This window comes from Pelodiscus sinensis, chromosome 7 (genome assembly GCF_052426305.1).
Source record: "Pelodiscus sinensis isolate ZL-2025 chromosome 7, ASM5242630v1, whole genome shotgun sequence".
In the NCBI taxonomy this organism is placed as follows: domain Eukaryota; kingdom Metazoa; phylum Chordata; order Testudines; family Trionychidae; genus Pelodiscus; species Pelodiscus sinensis.
This window is the reverse complement of record NC_143058.1, coordinates 2,884,826-2,910,029: the sequence shown is the minus strand read 5'-3', so window position 1 is coordinate 2,910,029 and position 25,204 is coordinate 2,884,826. Positions and strand designations below refer to the sequence as shown.

Below are 25,204 nucleotides of genomic sequence, written 5' to 3'. Positions count from 1 at the left end.
AATTCGGATTCGGCAGGCTCCCGGGATCCCGTGCACACCGGCCCATCCCTGTATGAATTCGGATTCGGCAGGCTCCCCGGGATCCCGTGCACACCGGCCCATCCCTGTATGAATTCGGATTCGGCAGGCTCCCGGGATCCCGTGCACACCGGCCCATCCCCTGTATGAATTCGGATTCGGCAGGCTCCCGGGATCCCGTGCACACCGGCCCATCCCCTGTATGAATTCGGATTCGGCAGGCTCCCCGGGATCCCGTGCACACCGGCCCATCGCCTGTATGAATTCGGATTCGGCAGGCTCCCCGGGATCCCGTGCACACCGGCCCATCGCCTGTATGAATTCGGATTCGGCAGGCTCCCTGGGATCCCGTGCACACCGGCCCATCCCTGTATGAATTCGGATTCGGCAGGCTCCCGGGATCCCGTGCACACCGGCCCATCCCCTGTATGAATTCGGATTCGGCAGGCTCCCCGGGATCCCGTGCACACCGGCCCATCCCTGTATGAATTCGGATTCGGCAGGCTCCCCGGGATCCCGTGCACACCGGCCCATCCCTGCATGAATTCGGATTCGGCAGGCTCCCGGGATCCCGTGCACACCGGCCCATCCCCTGTACGAATTCGGATTCGGCAGGCTCCCCGGGATCCCGTGCACACCGGCCCATCCCTGCATGAATTCGGATTCGGCAGGCTCCCGGGATCCCGTGCACACCGGCCCATCCCTGTATGAATTCGGATTCGGCAGGCTCCCCGGGATCCCGTGCACACCAGCCCATCCCTGTATGAATTCGGATTCGGCAGGCTCCCCGGGATCCCGTGCACACCGGCCCATCCCTGCATGAATTCGGATTCGGCAGGCTCCCCGGGATCCCGTGCACACCGGCCCATCCCTGTATGAATTCGGATTCGGCAGGCTCCCCGGGATCCCGTGCACACCGGCCCATCCCCTGTATGAATTCGGATTCGGCAGGCTCCCCGGGATCCCGTGCACACCGGCCCATCCCCTGTATGAATTCGGATTCTGCAGGCTCCCGGGATCCCGTGCACACCGGCCCATCCCTGTATGAATTCGGATTCTGCAGGCTCCCGGGATCCCGTGCACACCGGCCCATCCCCTGTATGAATTCGGATTCGGCAGGCTCCCGGGATCCCGTGCACACCGGCCCATCCCCTGTATGAATTCGGATTCGGCAGGCTCCCCGGGATCCCGTGCACACCGGCCCATCCCTGTATGAATTCGGATTCGGCAGGCTCCCCGGGATCCCGTGCACACCGGCCCATCCCTGTATGAATTCGGATTCGGCAGGCTCCCGGGATCCCGTGCACACCGGCCCATCCCTGTATGAATTCGGATTCGGCAGGCTCCCCGGGATCCCGTGCACACCGGCCCATCCCTGTATGAATTCGGATTCGGCAGGCTCCCGGGATCCCGTGCACACCGGCCCATCCCCTGTATGAATTCGGATTCGGCAGGCTCCCCGGGATCCCGTGCACACCGGCCCATCCCCTGTATGAATTCGGATTCGGCAGGCTCCCCGGGATGTCGTGCACACCGGCCCATCCCCTGTATGAATTCAGATTCTGCAGGCTCCCCGGGATCCCATGCACACCGGCCCATCCCTGTATGAATTCGGATTCGGCAGGCTCCCCGGGATCCCGTGCACACCGGCCCATCCCTGTATGAATTCGGATTCGGCAGGCTCCCCGGGATCCCGTGCACACCGGCCCATCCCTGTATGAATTCGGATTCGGCAGGCTCCCCGGGATCCCGTGCACACCAGCCCATCCCTGTATGAATTCGGATTCGGCAGGCTCCCGGGATCCCGTGCACACCGGCCCATCCCCTGTATGAATTCGGATTCGGCAGGCTCCCCGGGATCCCGTGCACACCGGCCCATCCCCTGTATGAATTCGGATTCGGCAGGCTCCCCGGGATCCCGTGCACACCGGCCCATCCCCTGTATGAATTCGGATTCGGCAGGCTCCCCGGGATCCCGTGCACACCGGCCCATCCCTGTATGAATTCGGATTCGGCAGGCTCCCCGGGATCCCGTGCACACCGGTCCATCCCTGTATGAATTCGGATTCGGCAGGCTCCCCGGGATCCCGTGCACACCGGCCCATCCCTGTATGAATTCGGATTCGGCAGGCTCCCCGGGATCCCGTGCACACCGGCCCATCCCTGTATGAATTCGGATTCGGCAGGCTCCCCGGGATCCCGTGCACACCAGCCCATCCCCTGTATGAATTCGGATTCGGCAGGCTCCCCGAGATCCCGTGCACACCGGCCCATCCCTGTATGAATTCGGATTCGGCAGGCTCCCCGGGATCCCGTGCACACCGGCCCATCCCCTGTATGAATTCGGATTCGGCAGGCTCCCCGGGATCCCGTGCACACCAGCCCATCCCCTGTATGAATTCGGATTCGGCAGGCTCCCCGGGATCCCGTGCACACCGGCCCATCCCTGTATGAATTCGGATTCGGCAGGCTCCCGGGATCCCGTGCACACCGGCCCATCCCCTGTATGAATTCGGATTCGGCAGGCTCCCGGGATCCCGTGCACACCGGCCCATCCCCTGTATGAATTCGGATTCGGCAGGCTCCCCGGGATCCCGTGCACACCGGCCCATCCCTGTATGAATTCGGATTCGGCAGGCTCCCCGGGATCCCGTGCACACCGGCCCATCGCCTGTATGAATTCGGATTCGGCAGGCTCCCTGGGATCCCGTGCACACCGGCCCATCCCTGTATGAATTCGGATTCGGCAGGCTCCCGGGATCCCGTGCACACCGGCCCATCCCCTGTATGAATTCGGATTCGGCAGGCTCCCCGGGATCCCGTGCACACCGGCCCATCGCCTGTATGAATTCGGATTCGGCAGGCTCCCCGGGATCCCGTGCACACCGGCCCATCCCTGTATGAATTCGGATTCGGCAGGCTCCCTGGGATCCCGTGCACACCGGCCCATCCCTGTATGAATTCGGATTCGGCAGGCTCCCGGGATCCCGTGCACACCGGCCCATCCCTGTATGAATTCGGATTCGGCAGGCTCCCCGGGATCCCGTGCACACCGGCCCATCCCCTGTATGAATTCGGATTCTGCAGACTCCCGGGATCCCGTGCACACCGGCCCATCCCTGTATGAATTCGGATTCGGCAGGCTCCCCGGGATCCCGTGCACACCGGCCCATCCCCTGTATGAATTCGGATTCGGCAGGCTCCCCGGGATCCCGTGCACACCGGCCCATCCCTGTATGAATTCGGATTCTGCAGGCTCCCGGGATCCCGTGCACACCGGCCCATCCCTGTATGAATTCGGATTCGGCAGGCTCCCCGGGATCCCGTGCACACCGGCCCATCCCTGTATGAATTCGGATTCGGCAGGCTCCCCGGGATCCCGTGCACACCGGCCCATCCCCTGTATGAATTCGGGTTCGGCAGGCTCCCCGGGATCCCGTGCACACCGGCCCATCCCTGTACGAATTCGGATTCGGCAGGCTCCCCGGGATCCCGTGCACACCGGCCCATCCCTGTATGAATTCGGATTCGGCAGGCTCCCCGGGATCCCGTGCACACCGGCCCATCCCCTGTATGAATTCGGATTCGGCAGGCTCCCCGGGATCCCGTGCACACCGGCCCATCCCCTGTATGAATTCGGATTCGGCAGGCTCCCCGGGATCCCGTGCACACCGGCCCATCCCCTGTATGAATTCGGATTCGGCAGGCTCCCCGGGATCCCGTGCACACCGGCCCATCCCCTGCATGAATTCGGATTCGGCAGGCTCCCCGGGATCCCGTGCACACCAGCCCATCCCTGCATGAATTCGGATTCGGCAGGCTCCCCGGGATCCCGTGCACACCGGCCCATCCCTGTATGAATTCGGATTCGGCAGGCTCCCGGGATCCCGTGCACACCGGCCCATCCCTGTATGAATTCGGATTCGGCAGGCTCCCGGGATCCCGTGCACACCGGCCCATCCCCTGCATGAATTCGGATTCTGCAGGCTCCCCGGGATCCCGTGCACACCGGCCCATCCCTGCATGAATTCGGATTCTGCAGGCTCCCCGGATCCCGTGCACACCGGCCCATCCCTGTATGAATTCGGATTCGGCAGGCTCCCGGGATCCCGTGCACACCGGCCCATCCCTGTATGAATTCGGATTCGGCAGGCTCCCCGGGATCCCGTGCACACCGGCCCATCCCCTGTATGAATTCGGATTCGGCAGGCTCCCCGGGATCCCGTGCACACCGGCCCATCCCTTTATGAATTCGGATTCTGCAGGCTCCCGGGATCCCGTGCACACCGGCCCATCCCTGTATGAATTCGGATTCGGCAGGCTCCCCGGGATCCCGTGCACACCGGCCCATCCCTGTATGAATTCGGATTCGGCAGGCTCCCGGGATCCCGTGCACACCGGCCCATCCCCTGTATGAATTCGGATTCGGCAGGCTCCCCGGGATCCCGTGCACACCGGCCCATCCCCTGTATGAATTCGGATTCGGCAGGCTCCCGGGATCCCGTGCACACCGGCCCATCCCCTGTATGAATTCGGATTCGGCAGGCTCCCCGGGATCCCGTGCACACCGGCCCATCCCTGTATGAATTCGGATTCGGCAGGCTCCCGGGATCCCGTGCACACCGGCCCATCCCCTGTATGAATTCGGATTCGGCAGGCTCCCCGGGATCCCGTGCACACCGGCCCATCCCTGCATGAATTCGGATTCGGCAGGCTCCCCGGGATCCCGTGCACACCGGCCCATCCCCTGTATGAATTCGGATTCGGCAGGCTCCCGGGATCCCGTGCACACCGGCCCATCCCCTGTATGAATTCGGATTCGGCAGGCTCCCCGGGATCCCGTGCACACCGGCCCATCCCCTGTATGAATTCGGATTCGGCAGGCTCCCGGGATCCCGTGCACACCGGCCCATCCCCTGTATGAATTCGGATTCGGCAGGCTCCCCGGGATCCCGTGCACACCGGCCCATCCCTGTATGAATTCGGATTCGGCAGGCTCCCGGGATCCCGTGCACACCGGCCCATCCCCTGTATGAATTCGGATTCGGCAGGCTCCCGGGATCCCGTGCACACCGGCCCATCGCGCGCACGAATTCGGATTATGCAGGCACCACGCTCCGCCCCGCGCACGCGCACCCGCGGCCCCCCCAGCCCCGCCCAACCGTAGGCGGCGCGTGCAGCGGCCCCCGGGCCGGGGCCGGAAGTGACGCGGGCCGCGGGGGGCGGGGCCCAGAGCGGAAGCGGCGGCGCAGGCTCGGGCGGGTCCCCGGTGCGCGCAGCGGGCTCGGCTCCCTCCCCGGCCTCGGTCCCTCCGGCCCCCCCCGCCCCGCCCCCCCGCGGCGCCGCCATGATCCTGCTCGAGGTCAACAACCGCATCATCGAGGAGACCCTGGCGCTCAAGTTCGAGAGCGCGGCCGCCGGGTGAGGGGCCGGGGGGGCACTTCCGGGGCCGGGGGGGGCGTCGGGGGGGCACTTCCGGGGTCGGGGGGGCGTCGGGTCGGGTGGGGCCCCCCTCCCTTCTGGGGTGGGGCCCCCCTCCCTTCTGGGGTGGGGCCCCCTCCCCCTCTCCGCGCCTGGTCACCGGCCCCGGGGCAGGTGGGATCCGCCCCCCCAGTCTGGGCCGCCCGCGGGTCCTGCGCTGCCGGGGGGGGGGGCTTGTGCTCAGGCTGGGGGGGCTCAGGCGCGGCTCCCTTCCGCGCAGAGCGGGCCCGGCCGTGCTTGCTCCGCGGGCGTGGGCCTGGCCCTCCTGCGCTCCCGCGGGCGGTGGGGCGGGGCTGCCACTCGCCAGCCCCCGCTCTACCCGCTTGGCGGGGGGGGGGGGGGGGGCCGGCCTGGTCTCTCTCACTTCTAGTCTGTGCCTCTTGGGTGACTGGGGGTGCGCGGGTCAGCGCTGGCTTGCGCCAAGCGGGGCATGCTCCTGTCGGCTTCCCCCCGCCAGCCAGGCGCTGGCTGGGCCGTGCAAAGCAATAGCAGTAGAAATGTAGCCGTGTGAGTCGGGTGCAGCGGACACAACAAACAGGCCTGTGTAGCACTGTCAAGACTAACAAGATGGTTTAATAGCCTCTTGCAAAGGGACACGCTCCTCTGTCGTCCTTGGGCGCTTGGGGATAAAAGAGGCGTCGGCGCAGCCCCCCGGCTTTTCTTAGAGCCTGATGAGGTTTTGTGGGCTGCAGCGTTACATAGGTCTAAACAGCTTTTCTCTTCCAAGCATTTAATGCAAAGGGTCCTGCCCAGTATGTGGCAACCATGTTCTACACACAGTCCTCCGCTGACCCTGTGAAAGCGCAGCTACCGCCTGGCCTTCTCGAGCGAAATACTGTCTGTTGGAGGTTGTGTGTCTCTGAGTTGCTCATTTGTCGTGAGGCTTCACACTCGGGAGCTCTTCCTGTTGGAGGCAGCTTGGAGGACGTGTATCACTGTTCTTATCTAATAACATGACTACAGCTGAGGTTGCAAAGTACAGCCTTCAGACATTCGTTTGCCACGTTACCCGAAGATGACCGTTTACTCATTCTGTAACAGTTGCAGGTTTCCATTCTGCCCTACAAGGAAGCGTCACTTCTGCACTGACCTTCCTTGCATGCAGGACCCAACAGTTGGTTCTACTTATCTCAGTATCTTGGTTTGCTGATGCTGTCTGCCTTTGCTTTATATTAATCTAAGCATTGCTTTTGTGTGTTCAAAGTGAATCAAACAGACTTTATTGCTGTACCTTGCTCATGGTGATAGAAGAGAAGAAGTTGTAACTTCTGCTTTTTTTTTTTTAGTTGATACTAAGGCACTCTTGTTCAGACAAGAACAGGGGCAAGACAAGGATATGAAACATTCAGGGATGTCTTTTTCAAGCTGTCATGTGTCTCATAAGTCACATGGAGTGGGTGTCAGTCTATACATTTATTAGTTTGTGATCTCAAAATGTGCTCTGTTGTTCAAAGTCAAAGCACAACTCTGGTGTTAGAAATGTAGCCGTGTTAGTCCGGTGTAGCTGAAACAAAATACAGGACTATGTAGCACTTTAAAGACTAACAAGATGGTTTATTAGATGATGAACTTTCGTGGGATAGACCCACTTCCTCAGATCAAATAGTCCTTTTGGAAAAGGGATATTTGTCCATGGTGGGATCTTAAGACCTATGGGTGGCACGGATGGCATTTGCTTTATTCCATTTTAGCTGTTGTTTTTTCAGGCAATGTCTTGTGAGGCATTGTAGGATGGTTGTGATGAGGGCAATATCACGAGACTTTGGTAACAGGAAAAGAATCGAGTTAGGGCATCTTACTGAAAGTAATCGTTTTCCCACTTTTTTCCAAATAACTTGAGCAAGTCCTGAGATGCGTAGAAAGGTGTGAGAATACCAACTAGTTTAGAGGCAGTTATGTGTAATGGTGAGGATACAGGACTGGGTATGAGGCGCGTGGGTCATAGTTCAAGCTTTGCCACTGGCTTGCTGTATGACCTTGGTGGTGTCACTTACTTTAGCTTTGTTTTCCCAGCTCTAGAACATGGATAATATCCACCATGTATAAAACTTTCAGAACCTGCCCTGAAATACTTTTATAGAATTAGAAGTGACTTCTGAAATCCAGCTTACTGCCAGTTGAAGATGTTTATAGAAGGAGTAGGGAACCGTTTTTGGGTTGGGGGCCGCTGCCCCACAGAAAAATCAGTCGGGGCCATACACAAGTGAGAAGAGCAAAAAACCCCAAACCCTCTCCGACCTGGTTCCCAGTGAACTGACACTATTTGCATTCCCCTTGCACACCAGAGCCTGGGGAGGGGGCTGGTCTAGTAGATTTTGTGTGCTCCAATCCTGTGGTGCCAGCATGGGAGAGGGGGGAGTCCTGAGCCTCGGGGACAGAATCCAGGCAAGCCAGGAGGCTGCATCTGGCCATCGTACCTTAAGTTCCCCACCCCTGATTTATAACCTCACTTGTGTACATAGGACTTTATTAGAAAGGCTGGGCAGCAAGGTCCCTGCTCTGAGATGTGTACTGTGTAAAGATGTGATCCTGCAGAACGTGAGTTACTTTTACTCCTGTGGAAACGATCACTTTGACAAGCATCTTAAAAGACAGGTTGGCTAGCACTTGACAGGCCTTGTATTTCTTGCCAAAAAGAATCTTTCCCTTCCCTTGGAAGATCTTTAGTTCTTGAGAAGAATTTACTGATCTGGTTTCATATATAACTGAGCCCCTCTCTCTGTCTCCCACTCAAACCATGAGAGCTGCCAAGTTGCATGAGGTTCTTGCTGGTTCATTACATCCACCCACCAGTATGCGAGAATTCCAGAATGTCAATTCCTGCATGTTCCCTATAAAGAAAAACCTGTGGAAATGATGGAATCTGTGACGCCTTTGGCAGCCAGGACAAAAATGCAGCCATGCCATCTTTAATGTTGGGTTTATAGGGCCTTTAAAAGCTGTTGCCACAGAATGTATTGCACTTATTACTGCATACATGTCACTTGAACGCCTCTGTTGCCGGACACTGTTGCATTTTCTTCATTGGAACGCTTCAGCCTTTGTGCCCTCCAGTGAGAGAGCAACCCTGGGAGCAAATGTTAATGTTAACTGCTTTCTTTCATCCCCACACCTTTAAAATGGTTTTAGAGCTATTGGCACACTGCAGGGTGTGTGTTTCAGAGTTTCTCTGGGGTGCTTCTGTTGAAGAGTCTGCTTTAAATCATCTTAGTTATATTGTCTTAAATCCCCTTAGCAGGAATTGTAGTAGAATCAAATGGAAGCGTCTCTGGGCAGTCAGCATGTCTCAAACCACACTGAGCACGCTTTTGGTGGTTAGGACAAACGTCTGAATGCTAGCCAGAGAACGAAATATGCTAGCCAGCATTATTTAGACTATTGCTGGCTTAGATCCCTGTGTGGTCCAGGCAGGGCTTGCAATAGCTGAGTGGGTAAGTGGGATTTTTGAAGCCTGGACTTAACATTATCACTCTCTCTGAGTTCCACAAGGCCAGCAAGGTGAATGCTTGCCGTGTGTCTGCTGCAAAGCAGAGAGGAAGTCTGTGAGGTTATGGCACGCTGTATGTAATGAAGCAAGACTCCGGATATGTGCACTACATTTCTTTGGTCGTGCCACATCCCAGTGCACTGAACTTCTGTTGTGCCTTTCAGCTGAGGATCTCAGAGCATTTTATGAACAAGTCTCTGTGACATAGTGGGGGGGCTGTCTGCTCTGTAACCCGGTGTCCCCCTACGCTGTGATGTGTGATTCCCACTGGCTCACCCACATGTGTATTAGCCCAGACACCTAGGCCCAGCCTGAGCAGGTAACAAGGCTCCCCCCCCCCCCCCCCCAAGGGAGGGAGGCAGAGACGAACACCTGGTTTGGGGGCAGGGTCGGAGAGCGAGGCAGTGGCTGGCTGGGAAACATGAAGGAAACAGCCTTAGCTGAGGGTCATGGGGTCTGAGGCATCCTGGCCCTGACTCCTAAAACCACATAACCTCTGTGCTGTGCTGTACCTCGGAGAAGCAATAACCCCTCTCTGTTCTACTGGCTGGTGGAGTCTGTTCTTGCTGCTACAGGGGTGCAGGATTGGGGGAACCCCAACTCACTGTCACAGGTTTCTATCTCCACCTTACAAATGAGGGGAAATACTAACGATTGGAGAGGTGCTGTGGCCAAGATCTAAACATGGGTAAGTGTCAGAGCTAGGAATAGAATAGTCCCAGTCACCTAGTCTAACCATTAGACTATGCTTCCCTCTTTGATCCTGCCCAGGGTGTGACACCAGTCTCTGAAAGCTGTATCAGACATGAGATGCTATCTTACCCCTCTCGGGCAAACCTGTACATAGTCCCCAGTGATTACAGAGCAGTGTTTTGTCCTGTAAGGCTTTAAGCTTTGAAGTAGCTGATCTTTATCCTTCAAAATTTGAGATGAGGTGATACCTGTGCATACCTCTGCCAGTACCCACACTGACCTTTGTGAGCTATGCGCTCCTTCAGTCAGACTGTCTGTGTGGTTAGTCGCCAAGTCTGCATTTGCACACTCTCTTGCTTAACATAGCACATTAGAAGCCTGTTTGAATAGTGATCTGTTCTCTCCTTTGAAAAAATTATTGTTGCATCCTACTGCAAACATTTGCAGCCCGAGGAATGAGGCTGAGGAACTTGTCTCACTTAGGGATGTGAACAAGTTGCTGGTTAACTGGTACCTGGGTGCAGCTCTGGTGGGAGACAGAGAGCTGACCGTGCGGCTGGGCGCAGAAGCAGGATCCCGCTTACTCGGTTAACCAGTCAAAGCTAAGGTTTGACCAGTTAATTGATTAACCAGAATTCTACTTCCCTTGTCTGAGTCAAAACTGAGGAAATGCTATTGGGTGAGGATTTGCGGTTAAGTGCATGGTGGAGGCTGCAGATCTTGAAGTGATAGCTTGGGTACGGATGAAAAATCTGATTGGGTGTTCCCCATACATTATGTGGACTGCATGTGACAAGCTTATAGGGGAGACAATGTAATCATCTTCTAGAAAAACCTATTGCGGTAGGCAGAAATGGTGATAGGAAGTTGGGGAGGAAGAAATTATACCTGCCAGAACCCTTTCCTTGTACTTGCCGCTAAGCACAGAGCAGATGTTTCTGATAGTGAGTATCTGCCGGCCCGTGGGTGGCTTGGACATGATTCATATTAAAGCTGGTTGGAACATGGACAGCTGCCGTGGGTAGGAACGACCGCCGTTTTGGGTTCTGATAGATTTGTCAGTCAGGTCTCTTGTGTTTAGTCAGTAAGAAGATCTGATTGAATTACTTTTGGTGTGTGAGCCTCTTTCGCTTGCCTTTTGGGACAGAACGTAGCAAAAAGAAAAGCTTGCATTTCCCCTGTTCAGGTAGATGTTGGCCGCAGGAAAATGGAGAAAGCAGCATAGGGATAAAGCGGAGCATTGTAGCGGAAGACATACAATGTGTGAAGCCTTAAGGTTGGGGAAACCCTTCAATCTGAGTGTAGAGCGCCGTGCTGGCTGGGCATACGTGAAGCCCAGTTTAGTGCCTAACCAAGGAAGCTTGATTTTGAGGGATGTGGGGCTTCACAGAAGAGGTTCGGTGGGCAATGCATGTTTACAGGTGCAGGGGGCAGGGGAGAAGCTGATGGCGGAGGAACAGTATGCAGAGAGAGAAGCTCTTGGGTGGATCAGGACTATTCATACACACAGAAACGTGCACCAGGATGTATGGGCTGGACGACTGTGGTCGAACGCCTCCCGTTATGGATACCACATAAGAGTAAGGTTCTGCGGTACAGGCCGCTTGGCTTTGTGGGCTGGTGTAGAAACTGATGTTGCAGTGATACCCTAGGTTCTAAACTGCTGGCTCCAGTGGTTGTGAATGTAAAGGAATCCCTGACGCTTAACTACATCCCACTGCTAAGGAACAATCCGAAAGGAGCTTAGTGTTCCGAAAGGAGCTGAGCACTTCCTTCTAACCCTGTTCTCAGTTGCTTGTACAGTGCTCAGCTGTGGGCCTGAAATTGGTTTTGCTTTGATCTCTGCCTTGGAGGGGTGTAATGGAAGAAAAACTATTCAGATACTTGACCCTAAAAACAATGGTGCCAAAATGGCTGTGATGAGGAAGTTGAAACCTGCCAGGGAAACTCCTTGAGAAATGCCTGTCTGTGTTTCTTTTTCTACAGCATTGTAAGGCGAGGTGCAAAGTACATGGGTAGGGGCTGTGTTCCCTTCTTAGGCAAGTCTTTGCCTTGTTCACTGCACTATTGCAAATAACCTACTTTTCTGGACACTAGTCCCGTGGGCACACGAGGAATGCACAGTAGCAGAAGGTGTTAGTTATAGGTGAGGGTCTAGAAAACACTTTCTCTGAGCATGACAAATAGTGTGAGATCATAAGAACAGCCGTCCTGGATCCGACCAAAGGTCCATCCTGCCCAGTGTCCTGTCTGCTGACAGTGGCCAGTGCCAGGTGCTCCAGAGGGAGTGAACAGAACAGGGAATCATCAAGTGATCCATCTCCTGCCACCCATTCCCAGACAAACAGAGGCTAGGGACACCCTCCCTCCCCTCTCTGGCTAATAGCTATTGATGGGCCTAAACTCTGTGAATTTAACCAGCTTTTTTTTCCAGCCCTGTTAAAGTCCTGGCCTTTACAGCATCCTCTGGCAAGGACGGGTTGACTATGGGTTGCGTGAAGTACTTCCTCTCGTTTGTTTTAAACTTGCTACTTATTAATTGTATTTGGTGACCCCTTCTTCCTATGGGCATAAGTAACTTTTCCATCTTCACTTTTTTCCACACCAGCCATGATTTTATAGACCTCTGTCCTATCCCCCCCTTAGTCTCCCCTTTTCTAAGCTGAAGAGTTCCAGTCTTATTAATCTCTCTTCATATGGCACCCAATCCAACCCCCTAATCGTTTGTTACCCCTTTTCTGAACTTTTGCCAGTGCTAAGGTATCTGTTTTGAGATGAGGTGACCACATCTGTCCACGGTATTCCAGATGTGGGTGTTCCATGGATTTATACAGAGGCAATAAGATATTCACATAATTAAGAACTGCTGTATTAGTTATGCGTGAAGGGACAGAGTTAAGGTTGCTTGAGCACCTTTGACTTTGGTATTTTTGGACTCTGGGAGCATTTAAATGAGCCACCTCAGAGTTCCCTTCCTGAGATGTTTGTTGAAATAGTCCCAGTGCCCATTACTTTTTAAGTTTGAGTGAATTGAGCCACAATGATTGCCAGCAAATTGTTTCCTATCCACAAATAGCCTAGTCATGGCTGCGGTTTCAACCGAATACTTTGGGGAGGTGCTGTGCACGTTGTTCACAGTATTTTGCTCCTGGCCACAGGGAGCCCTTTGCCAATGTGCTCATGGCCCTCTTTTGAGCAGAGCCACCCTGCCAATCATCTTGAATTGTGTGGTGAGTTGATACACCCCCGTGGAATTTTTCTCTCTGCGGCGGGCTGATACCCAGTGACTTGGTGAGACTTGGAGCTGCTTCATCCCCCAGAGCAGAAGTTGCCGAGGAAAAGTGCCTTCCGAAGTGGGGGGGGGGGAGAACTTCCCAGCTGGCAGCAGAGATTAGAGTATTGCAAGTATTAGTGGTGATTGTAACCTAACAGATCAGCCCCAAGGCCACTTGCAGCACTTCGTCCACGCGCTGTTCACTTCTGCTACCGTAGCAGTGCAGCTCTGCCGTTTTGTAATGGGGGAGACGATGGCCTTTTGCAGCTGCTGACTTACAAAACGTAGTGACAACTCCTTAGCACTGGAAGTACCACTGCGGGCTGCTGGATAAACCCACCAGATCCACTTGCGCTGAGACCTGAGCCTCTTCTGTCTGAGCAAGGCAGCTGTATGAATTCCTCGCAGGCCTAGCATTGCTGCTTTTCATCACCTCCATCTTGCTGGGTGTCTGTGCTGAGCTTTGGCACATCTTGCTGCATTCCTGGCCCCCCATCCCAGTGGTGGAAATGGAGCTGTCTGCAAACAGCAGATGGCAGGGCAAAGCAGCAGTGGCTTTTATCTTGCAAAAAAAAAAAAAACCATTAAAATTGTTCAGTTCTGAAACAACGTGATGAAAATAAATTCCAAGCTGCTGCTTTCCCTCTATCCTTTATGTAACTTCCCCAGTAGGCCAAGGGCCAGGGAGCTCTTGCCTACAGTGAGCAAGATTCAACAGGCGGACCAGCCTGGCTGGGACCAGACAGCCTGAAAGATGTGGCTATAGATACCAGCTTGAACTGAGCCATTTGCTTCATTGCTTTGATACCGCTGGGTGCGGGTCAAAGCCAGACACCTTCATTTGAGATGTCCGGGGCTAATATTTGAGGCCGTGTTTTGCGTACTGTTGTTTGCACCCAGCCTCATAGTGACCACTAGGTTCTATTTTTAAAATAAGCAAACGTATACTACAGAATGGACAACTTATCGGTCCCCACATTGTATGCAATGCTGTTGTAGCGGTGGTGGTCACAAGATTAGAGAGACGGGGGGGGGGGTGTTAATATCTTTTATTGGGTCTACTTCTGCTGTTTCAAGCTCTGTACACTTGAAAGCTTGTGTCTCTCACCAATAGAGGTTGGTCCAATAAGATATTCCTTTCCCCACCTTGTCTTTTTATTCTCCAGATTGTCTGCCCTGTTCTTCTGTTTGTCCTCTATGGCCGCATTTCTCCAACTGTGGGTCCTGACCACCCGGGGGGTCGCGAGCAACTTAGAGGGCGGTCGCGGTATCACAAAGTTTGAGAACCCCTGCTCTAGGGAATTCCATGCCTTACGGCTACCTCTGTATTTCTTCCCATCAGAGACGTTCACGTTAATGGCTGTGGGTTCAACGAAACCCCTCAGGCTGCTGGGACAGCTGGCAAACCACTCAGCATAGATAATAGCAGGTTCGCCCTACCTAAGCACTCAGACCCATGAGAGTAGTTAGTGCCACTTTAACGCCGGTGCTTGGAGAAATGCAACTTTTCAGGGCATTTTTATTAAGCCTTCAGGCTTTGAGCTTTTGAGGGTGACGTGAAATGGTTTAAACTAGGGATGTTAAATACCAGTTAATTGATTTGTCCATTAACCTCCTGAATTCTTATCGGTTACTCGACTATTCTATTGTCCCCAGGGGTGGGGCCAATTCGGCCCCACTCCCAAGGAGCCTCTTGCCACTCCACACTGCTGCCGCTGTATCAGAGGCAGCAGCGCAGGGTGCCAGACGGGAGCTGGTCTGTGAGCAGAGCCAGCTTAAAAACTAGCTCCTCTCAAAGGGCCTGTCGCCCTGTGCTGCTGCCTCTGATACAGAGACAGCAGTGTGGGGTGACAGCAGCCCCTGTCTGGGGGAGGGGTGAGCTCCTGGACCTGGCGCGAGCTGGAACTGAGCCCGACTGTCTGCCCGCACAGCTCCTAATACACTTGAAATGCAGAGCCATAGCAGGGGTAGGTCTCGTACCCGGCACAAACCGGGACTGAGCCAAGCTGCTGGCCAGCCTGCTAAAACAATTTACTCGGGGGGGGGGGGGGGGGAGGGGGAGGGGATCGCGGGGTGTGCCTGTAAGTCTATAGCGATAACTTTTGCTAATCAGTTGACTGACTGTACTATTACGGCCCTAGTTTAAACGTTGTATTTGTTTGGGATCCTATATTACAAGCAGAATGCCTGGATACCGTTTCGATTCATACGATGAAACACGCATTTGAAAAGCCTCTTGCTCTGTTCAGCTACCAGGCCCCAAGCTCAGAGGAAGAGTCTTTCTCTCCTGCCAGTTGTGAACACTTAGTCATATCCGACTAAAATGGCAAGATTGTTTTCAAGCTGGGTCTAGCCAGCCGTTGAGGGAAATCATTGCTCACCAGGAGAGAGATGTCCAGAATGCTTGTAACATCTTTCCTAGCTGAATAGTATTAAGGAGTTAAACAGCTGGGGCTTTCCAAAGAAAGCCACTTCTTTGACTGAAACCTGGACATGTGGCTTTTTTAAATGAGTAAACCGATGTTTCTGTACGATTACGGCGGCTGCAATTTGTTTTTTGACATCCCATGTTTTCTATTCACTAGGAACAAACCAGAGGCAGTGGAAGTAACGTTTGCAGGTACGTTTCACAAATTGTTCATCTCCTTTTAGCACGTTCAAACTTGACTGGCCTGAATATCCGAGTGTCTGGCGTGCTGAATATCCGAGTGTCTGGCGTGCTGAATATCCGAGTGTCTGGTGTGCTTCAATTCAGCTAGCTCCACGGAGAGATTTGCTCAGTCGACAAACCTGCGGCTTTATGCGTATGTGCTGCACAGTGTAGTTAGTAGGCGTTCCCATTGGCCGAACTGTCCTTGATTAGGCTGTTTTCTCCATCCATCCTCACCCAATTCCCTTGCCAGTGGCAGTGAATTAAATGGTCACATCATTTATACAGTGAATGAACTAAATGGTTTTAACGTGTTTACCCCATGCGCCTGGATGGCATGTGTAATGAGGTATGTAACGCCCATCTGGCTGCAGCAGAGAGAAGTCTAATTTAGAATGATAAGCACTCAAATGGCCGAGAGAAACTGAAAGCCTGTTCCTGGGAGAGCTTGCTCTCCGGAGAGATGGGATTGGATTCGAGCACAGGAAGCAAGTATTCGTGCCGTTCAGCTGTTAGAGTCCAGGTACCAGTTGGCGTTGTGCTGCTCTGGACAGAAAGCCAACTTGAACCGCGTTTTGAAATTAAACCAGACATGCTCCTTGGGAGGTGACTTTCAAACAGCCCTGGCGCTGGTGCTAGGACTGTGCGGACACCAGCGCGTTAGTTCTACAAACGTAGAGGAAGCCTAAGGCACCTTTTGCTCATCTGGCTTTTGAATTCCCCGCTTTGAGGTCTGTTTAGCCCACGCAGTACAAGTGTCAGATGTCCTGTTGGTGCCAAAGGCAAACTTCAGGTCAAGTGGGGGGGGACAAGTTCACCATCTGAGGCTTTGTCTACACTTACAAGTTTAAAGCCCAGCCACAACACAAGCTTTCCCAGCACTGTGTATAGAGCTCTGCAAATCCATGGATACCCACTTTGTCCCCACACATCCACATCTGCGGAGATCCATGGCTCAGTTTTGAGGATATGGCTGTGGATACAAATTTTGTATCCATGCGGGGATCTATGTAAACCGTCTCAACAAGGGACTAGCTAACAGCGCTGGGCGCACACGTCATATTGCTGTAGACTGGTTCACACTGGCCCTTGACAGTGCTGTAGCTTGCTGCATTCGTGGAGACGGGTGGGTTTTTCCACCTCTGATTTTACAGCACTGTGAAGTGCCAATATCAGTTCGGCCTCAGAGAGCGTTTCCTCTCCGTACAGTGGTGTAGATTAAGCGTGCGGCACGCTTGTCAGTGACAGCTGAAACACGACTGGGGTAACCTTTTAACGTGGGATACAAAGTTGTTAGGATCATTGTTGTCTTTGTTACTAATTTCCAGCCCTCCCAGGTAACGTTACCCTTGTTTCCATAAGTCGAGGCTGCTGTGCTTGAGCGCCCACGGTAGAGTTCCCATTTTGAAACCCGTTTACACTGGGCAGTGCTCTGGGACTAGGACACTGCACGAGAGTTCCTAACATCCCTCTGCTCTCCTTCCTCCCAAGATTTCGATGGAGTCCTTTATCACATTTCCAACCCCAATGGAGACAAGACCAAAGTGATGGTCAGTATTTCTCTGAAATTCTACAAAGAGCTGCAGGAGCACGGTGCAGATGAGGTGAGTTTTTGTGCCTATTTTCCTGGGATCCTAGCCCTCACCCGCACACCCTTGCCCTCGAGCATACTGTGAGGGGTCCCCTGACTACAATGGGTTAAGACCCTGCACGTCAGAAGAGTGTCTCTGCAAAGTTGCACCACCTAATAGACACGGTGTAACTCCTGTTGCCAGCCTTGGGCGGGCACAATTCTGAAAGAACAGGCTGAATTCTGTTCCTGTCGATATCTGATTGGTTCCAGTTAGCGAGCATTGCTACCGGGGAAAGCAAGAGAGGCAGAACACAGCTGGTTTTTCACATCCCCCTCATGGCGTGTAGGGCACTGGCCGTTCGAAATATCTTCTTGCACACGGAACCCACTTGCTAAGGAAGTCAGTGAATAACTCTGGAATCCCACAATGTTGCTTTTCTCATGCTACCCACCCTTGAGAGCAAAGGGAAGGCTGTCTGGAACATGCAGAAGCCTTTATCGGCAGGCCCTGCTGCCTGTTCCGCTTTTGGAGCTGGTGCGTGAAGTCGCAGGTTTAGTTCCTGTTCAACTGTGCTCAGGCTGCACAGAGCCATTTATGGTAGAAAGAAAAGGCCTTTCTGAACATCTGTGCGCTGTGGTTGGGTCTTGGAGCAGGAAGTATGACTCAGTTCCTGATTTAGTCTTCACGTCTCCTCATGTTACCTAATGGGGTTCACGCTGCATGCCTCCGCAGAGAGGCGTGCAGCACTTCACCTCTGGGTGTCTGCTGCTTGGTTTTCCTGTGGAAAAAGGGGGGAAAGGCTCAACCCTTGTGTCCAGTTTTGGGCCCCCCACTACAAAAAGGATGTGGATGCATTGGAGAGGGTCCAGCGGAGGGCAGCCAAAATGATTTGGGGGCTGGAGCATATGACCTACAAGGAGAGGCTGAGGGAGTTGGGTCTGTTTAGTCTGCAGAAGCGAAGAGTGAGGGGGGATTTGATAGCAGCCTTCAGCTTCCTGAAGGGGGGTTCCAAAGAGGCTGGAGAGAGGCTGTTCTCAGTGGTGACAGATGGCAAAACAAGGAGCAATGGTCTCCAGTTGTGGCGGGAGAGGTCCAGGTTGGATATTAGGAAAAACTATTTCCCTAGGAGGGTGGTGAAGCACTGGGCTGGGTTCCCTAGGGAAGTAGTGGAGTCTCCATCCCTAGAGGTGTTTCAGTCTGGGCTTGACAAAGCCCTGGCTGGGCTGATTTAGTTGGGATTGGTCCTGCCTAGGGCAGGGGGCTGGACTTGACCTTCTAAGTCAGTCTAATTCGGGGGGAGGGCTAGCTCAGTGGTTTGAGCATTGGCCTGCTAAACCCATGGTTGTGAGTTCAATCCTTGTGGAGGCCATTTAGGGATTTGGGGCAAATATTTGTCAGGGATGGTACTTGGTCCTGCTGTGAAGGCAGGGGACTGGACTCGATGACCTTTCAAGGTCCCTTCCAGTTCTAGGAGATAGGCATCTCCATTAATTTAAGGTCTCTTCCAGCTCTGTGGTTCTATGATTAACCCTTGGGGTTACTACACGTGACTGGAAAGCATCTCACCCCTTGCGAACTCCCAACAAGTGGAGAGTGGGAACAGTCCAACAATGCTTGAAATAAGTCGTGACTTGCTAATCTGGCGGCTGCCTTTTATCGACTTAGGAATGCTCCGCCAGCTTAGCCCTGGGTGTCAGTAAGAACTTACTGGGCACCAGAGTCCACGGTTAGCCAGTCTGTAAAGGAGCAAGCTGATGCTCCCCTTCCCTTCAATACAGAAGGTGCAGCCTGTAGAAACAGCAGCTTCCAGAAGCCTGGTCTGCATTGAACGTTTTAGTAAAACTTCCCATCAGTGCAGTCCACGATTGGCAGTTCCAGTGTAGACCAACTGCCAGCGTTTTCCCCCATGTGGCTTACAGCCGCTCTGAGCCAGAGCTGCGCTTCCAGTGATAAATATGCCAAACAAGCATTCTGGCCTTTGCATTACAGCACTAGTGAGAGACTGTAATGTAAAGTTTGTGGTAGACGTATCTTCACCCAAGCAGCTGTCTGGGATCCGTAGCCTCTGCGGCCTGCACTTCCATGTGGAAGGTTAGGGACTCGTTTCTGGCTCCCCCAATATAGATTCTCAGTGTGTTTCATCAGTAGAGGGAGAACGGAAATATTTTATAAAAATACCTGTTGGCTTCCAAATCAGGATGTAAATCCGTCCCGTGCTCGTACTTGGAAATGGCAGTTCCATTTTAAGATGAAGTCTTCTAACTAGTTTCTTTTGCACTGTGGAGAAGACGAAATTTAGTATCCCCAGCCGCAGTTGATGGTCTTGATGTCGTGAAGCGTGCAAAGTGGCCGTTTCCATCCCAGCTTAAATATCTCCCTTGTCATCGGCTGTTGCTAGAGAAATGCTGATCGCTGGATGTGGGGGTTGGCATGCAGACGTCACGAAGGCGTCTCTTAATTCTTGCTGCAAAGGCCGTTAGATGAACGTCTGTTGTGTCCTGTCACAATGAGCTACGGTCCTGTGCACTAGGTGGTAAAATAGGACCAATCTCTGCAGCAAACAGCCCGAAATTCAGCTGCAGCGTTAACGCATTCTGTTGTCATCAAGCGCTTCTCATTCCTGACTTCCTCACGGACACATGCAACTGCATGTCAGGCATGTGAAGCTCCGCACAGCTTGCTGTTGGAGATGCCTTCCTTTGCTGGCTCAGCTTCTGGGATTTTATCCAAGCAGCTTGGCCCAGCACATCCTTCTGCCAGCCTCCTATGTGCCAGGCAGTAGGGGTGAGGAGGGGCTGGCTTGAAATCTTGGCAACTGCGCTGTTCTTTAGCATCTGGCTTCTGTCTCGAGCCCAGACTTGGCCTGAACTGATGTCCAGACAGCTGATGCCTGGCCTTTGAGAAAAGGGAGTGGTTAGCAGCAGGGAAAGAGTAGGATGTGCTGGGAAGGAAAGACTTACACTGCCAATGCTTTGTCTGTTTCCTAGTTACTGAAGAGAGTGTATGGAAACTTCTTGGTAAACCCAGAATCAGGTAAGTCTGAATCTAATTACATTTAAAACCAATGTGTGCGGGCGGCATCGGCCTGGGCTCGCTCTCTGCGTTAAAAACGGGGTTGAGACGAGCACTGTGCGTGGACACGGTTGGGCTCTTAGCGCTGCCGAAAGGCATTTAAAACAAAGCACCAGATCCAGGTGGGCTGGGTACCGCGGGGCAGAGTGTTTGCAGCACAAACCGTAATTCTTGCTTCCACCCCCGAGACAGCCTCCGTTCCTCACAATATGGATTTTTGTTCTGTGAGATGAGACTGACAGGCCTTTAATGAGATTCAGAAAACCATGGTTACTTGCAACAACCTCTCTTCCTACTTGCGCGTTGCAAAATTTAGGAACAGCATCTACTGAGCTGTCCCTTCTGCCTTTGAGATGGAGGGAAGAAGGCTTAGCCCTACCATGGCCTTGCTTTGAGGTGTCATGGCTGTCCCCTCCGCTGGGTTAGAAAGTATCCGACACTCACGTCCAGGGGTCCCACGCTCTGGAGAGCTGTCCAAGGGGCAGGAGGACACAAGGTGCAAGCTACCTCGTGGTGGGTTTTGATTCAAGGTGGGTTAACCTCCCTTTCCAGGTTACAATGTCTCTTTGCTGTATGACCTGGAGAACCTTCCGGCAACCAAGGATTCCATTGTGCACCAAGCCGGCATGCTGAAGCGGAACTGCTTTGCCTCCGTCTTCGAGAAATACTTCAAGTGCCAGGAAGAGGGGAAGGAAGGGGAGAAGCGAGCTGTCATCCATTACAGGGACGACGAGACGATGTAAGCATGCCGAGGGTAGCCCCCGCCTGGCGTTCATCAGCCGGGAGAGCGGGGCCCAGTAGGGTGTAAATCCGCTCCAGGCCTGTGTGTTCAAACATGTGGGAAGTGCTGTGAAGTCCCTGGTCAATGCTTGTCCGTCTGACTGACCGAGGTTTAATTCCCAGTGAGGGGTTAGTGATGGTATGGTGACGTCGGACACTCAAACGCCATGCCTTGTGCCCTGGGGAAGGCTGAGGCCCCAGGCGCAAAGGGGTGATGGATTTAATGTGCCAGTAGCTGTCCTTACATATGATCAATGTCACCTGCAGTTACTACAGTAATAGAGATGTAGCCGTGTTAGTCTGGTCTTGCTGAAACAAAAGACAGTTTAAAAACTACAGTTCACTTCAGGAGCTCACCTTGTGACTTGTCAGGCAAAGGCACCCGATGCAGACACCACCACCCCTGCAGCGGTTGTTCATCTGGGTTGTATGTGGCAGCAGCAAAATAGCTTTGCAAGCTGTGCACGTCTCGGGTGAAGTTTTCAGCCTGTCCTCACCGGGACTTGGTTCCCCCCCAGGTACGTTGAGTCGAAGAAGGACCGTGTCACGGTTGTGTTCAGCACAGTATTTAAGGATGACGATGACGTGGTGCTCGGAAAGGTGTTCATGCAGGTATGGCACACGAAGGGTATTGAGTTGCTCGGGGGAGGGGGGTTATAAATGGCATAATCCAGAAATCGAAACACTCCTTTTTATAGCTGATCACTGAACGCGGAGGTGCGGCTCCAAGGAGCGATTGCTGGTGGCTTAATGCTTGTAAATGCCTCTCAGCAGCCTGTTGTCTGTGGGCTGGAACTCTGCGGGATCAGAACCACTTTCATGCTCTTACAGTCTCTTCTCATCTGGTCTGTCGTGTTGGCGTCTTTAATTATTGAATTCCTGGCTGGCTTAACACTGTTAGGTTCCTGTTATGTATTTACGGAACTCCTTTCATCCCAGAGTACGTCAGCGTGCAGATAAGAACGGCCAGACTGGGTCAGATCAAAAGGTCCACCTAGCCCAGTGTCCTGTCTGCCCACAGTGGCCAGTGCCAGGTGCCCCAGAGGGAGGGAACAGAGCAGATAATCCTCACGTGATCCCTCCCCTGTTGCCCATTCCCATCTTCTGACACACAGAGGCTAGGGACACCCTCCCTGCACTGGTACTGAAATGCAGCCACCTCTGGTGTGGGGTTCAGCTCGGTGGGGGAAGGCTGCCTTTTGATGAGGCACCGGAGCAAACCTTTGTTATTTGGGAAGTACTGGGGCATCCCTTTATACCTGTAGGGAAGACAGGCCCATCCCAAACCGCGCTATTTCTAGACTGCTCCAGGCCTCAATGCGGGGCTGGGTTTAGGGGCAGGGAGCTGACTGCCTAGGGTGCTGGGGTGGGAGGCACTGGGCTCGTAGGGCGGTTTGCGGTGTTAGACGGAAGGGGAAATAGAAGTAAAATGTTCCATGCATTCCCAAGGTGGATTCATTTGTCACTGCCTCCTGGAGTGATCTTGGCTTCTGTAGAATCTCGTGGAACAATCCAGAGGGTGAGACCTACATTTTCCTTGTCCGGTTGTCAGTCCTGCCCTTGTGGGTAGGCAAAGCGCAGGGTTAGTCAGTCCATGAGATACAAGCACAAAGTGGAGTGAGAGCCCAGCTGCAATATTGTGCAACTTGTCTTATTGTGTAATTCTGAAAGCTTGGAGGAGAAGACTTGTGGTGTTTGCTTATCCGCAGCATGAATATGTACAGATCTACCATGCAAATGACCGGGATGAATCATGCATGCAAATCCTGCATCAGTTGCAAAATGGGCTACAAAGGCCATACAAAATAAGGTGAACTAGTGGAGGGGAGGGTGCTGAAGTTGCTCCGCGCCTAAGGCCCCATTTTGTCTAGGGCCTCAGTGGACCAGCATTGGGCTGTACTCAAAATCCGATTGTTCCCTTCTCCGTTCCACAAACGGAGCTTAGGAAAGCAGGTAGCTTCTCCCTGTGAAAGCACTGCTCAAGGGAATGCTGTAACCAACGCAGTTCAGTCACAGCAAGGGGAACGGCTACAAGCCAACATGGGAAAAGACTGGCTCAAAGAGTTTTTAGATGAGTCAGACGTATTCAGGTTGGCAGAAGATGACGCAATTCATTCTAGGGTGCTTCAGGAGCTAGCTGAAGCAATCTGACCCATTAGCAATTATCTTGGAGAGCTCCTGGAGGACAAGTGAGATCTTAGAGTGCTGGAGAAGGGCAAACATAATACCTGCCTTTGAAAAGGGGAACAGAGAAGACCGGGGACTTAGGTCTGTTAGCCTGAGTTTGGTATCTAGAGCGATTCTGGCACAAATCGTGAATCGATTCGTAAGTGCCTAGATGTGAATAGGGCTAAAGGACTAGCTAGCTTGGGTTTGTCAAGAACAAATCGTGCCAGGCAGGGTCACTGGCCTAGTGGGGGGGAAGCAGTCGACGTGATAGATCTTGATTTCAGTAGGGCGTTTGACACAGGCCCACATGATGTTCTCATAAACAAACTAGGGAACGAGGCCTAAAGGAAATTACGATAAGATGGATGCAGACTCGTGCAAGAGCCGTTATCAGGCGGGGAGGGTGCATCTGGTGACGTCTGCAGGGTCTGCTGCTGCCTCTGGTAGTTGTCAGTATTCTCACTGATGATGAATAACCGGGCGGAGAGCGTGCTTATAAAATTGCAGCTGACGCCAAGCGGGTGGGGGGTGTAAGAACTGTGGAGGATGGGACTGGAATTGAAAAGGAGCCTGGACAATTGGTCAGAAATCAATAAGATGTAATTCAGTGAAGACCAGTCGGTGCCAAAGACTTTGCTTAGGGAACTCAAGTGCAGAACTACAAGGGGAGGGAGGGGGGCAAGGCTGCGGGGGGCTATAGCGGATGACAGATTGAGACAGCGACGCGATGCAGTTCCATAAAAGGCCGGTTCTGGGAGGCATCGGGAGTAGTGGCGTATGGAGGACGTGGGAGAGAACTGTCCCACACCACTCAGCGCTGGGGAGGCCTCCGCAGGACCGGGCTGTCCAGTTGGGGTACTGCACTCAGGAAAGATGCGGATTAATTGTCGAAAGCCCTACGGAGAGCAGCCAAAATGATCAAAGGGTTAGAGAACCCGGCCTGAGACACAAGGTTAAAAGCCCCTGGGCGTGTTGAGTCTCGAAAGAAGACTGAGCCCGGGGCCTGGTACGTCTGTGGGGCTGCCAGGGAGAGGGCGCTGCCCAGTTGTTCTCCATGTCGACTGAAGAGATAACACATGATGGGCTGAATCTGCAGCAAGGGAGACTTGGGTAGTTAGTAGGAAAACCTTTCTCACTCTCCGGGTATAGAGGAGTGGTGGAAACAGGCTGCCGGGGCAGTTGCGGAGACGCTGTCATTGTGGGGCTTAAGAACAGGTTGCGCAAACCCAGCCTGCCGTGCTCTAGGCTTACTTGGTCCTGCCTCACCTCAAGGAGCTGGACTTTGAGCTCTCCAGGTGCCTTCCAGACCTACGTTTCTGCGAGTCTCTGGAGGAGCGTTCCGCCTTAAAAAACCGCCCTAGCCTGTTTTAAGGAGTTGGGCTTTTTTGGTATTGCGTGTGTTTGAAAACCTATAAATATGTGAGAGCCTGGGATAAGTGCTTTTCCACATCGGTCTTGCAAATAAATCATTTCTAGACCATTTTCCTCCTCGTAGTTGTCACTTGGCCAAACGAGAGTTCTTCTCTCGTTCTAATAAACAGCGTGCATGTTACGGAACAGCTTTCCGGGTCTGGCACGCTGAGACTTCATCGCTGCCGTTCTGCCTGCACTTCAGAACTCTTCTCTACACCCCGAAAGCAGGCGCGCTTGTTCACGCACCAGCTTTTTCCCCACCGCCGCCGTTTGCCAGGTGCTGCCTCCCAGTGCACTCTGGGAAAAATCTGGGCATCTGTCCCATAGTGCCACAGCAAGGGGCAGACTGGTTGGCGGGTCCTGGCCTGTCCTGTTGCACAGAGAGCTGGGAGGGAAGAGGAGTAGTCCTGGCCGCATTGTAGAAAGAGTGGCAGGTTGGTTCTCGGAGAGTAGTCCTGTGCCCGCCTGGGCTGCTGGCAGGGCAAAGCACAGGCTACTAGTATTAACCTTGTAGTGGGGTAGGGCTAAGATCTGGCCAGTGAGCCTGTCCCAGAGTAAAGGCTTGTGCCGACTTCCTAGCTCGCTCTGTGCTG

At 53.5% G+C, this 25,204-nt stretch overlaps 1 protein-coding gene across 2 annotated transcripts in view; it reads left to right on the top strand.

Moving 5' to 3' along the window:
• The first annotated feature begins 5,282 nt into the window (after positions 1-5,282).
• Positions 5,283-25,204, top strand: part of ARPC2 (actin related protein 2/3 complex subunit 2) — a 32,536-nt gene continuing 12,614 nt past the window's right edge. The window contains exons 1-6 of one of the 2 annotated variants that reach the window (XM_089779628.1): positions 5,283-5,439; positions 15,539-15,573; positions 17,095-17,207; positions 20,165-20,210; positions 20,802-20,988; positions 21,548-21,641. In XM_089779628.1, coding sequence (XP_089635754.1) covers positions 5,366-5,439; positions 15,539-15,573; positions 17,095-17,207; positions 20,165-20,210; positions 20,802-20,988; positions 21,548-21,641 — 549 coding nt within the window. In that variant the 5' untranslated portion in view covers positions 5,283-5,365. The remainder of the gene's footprint in view (positions 5,440-15,538; positions 15,574-17,094; positions 17,208-20,164; positions 20,211-20,801; positions 20,989-21,547; positions 21,642-25,204) is intronic. The other variant, XM_075932992.1, reaches the window with a different exon arrangement.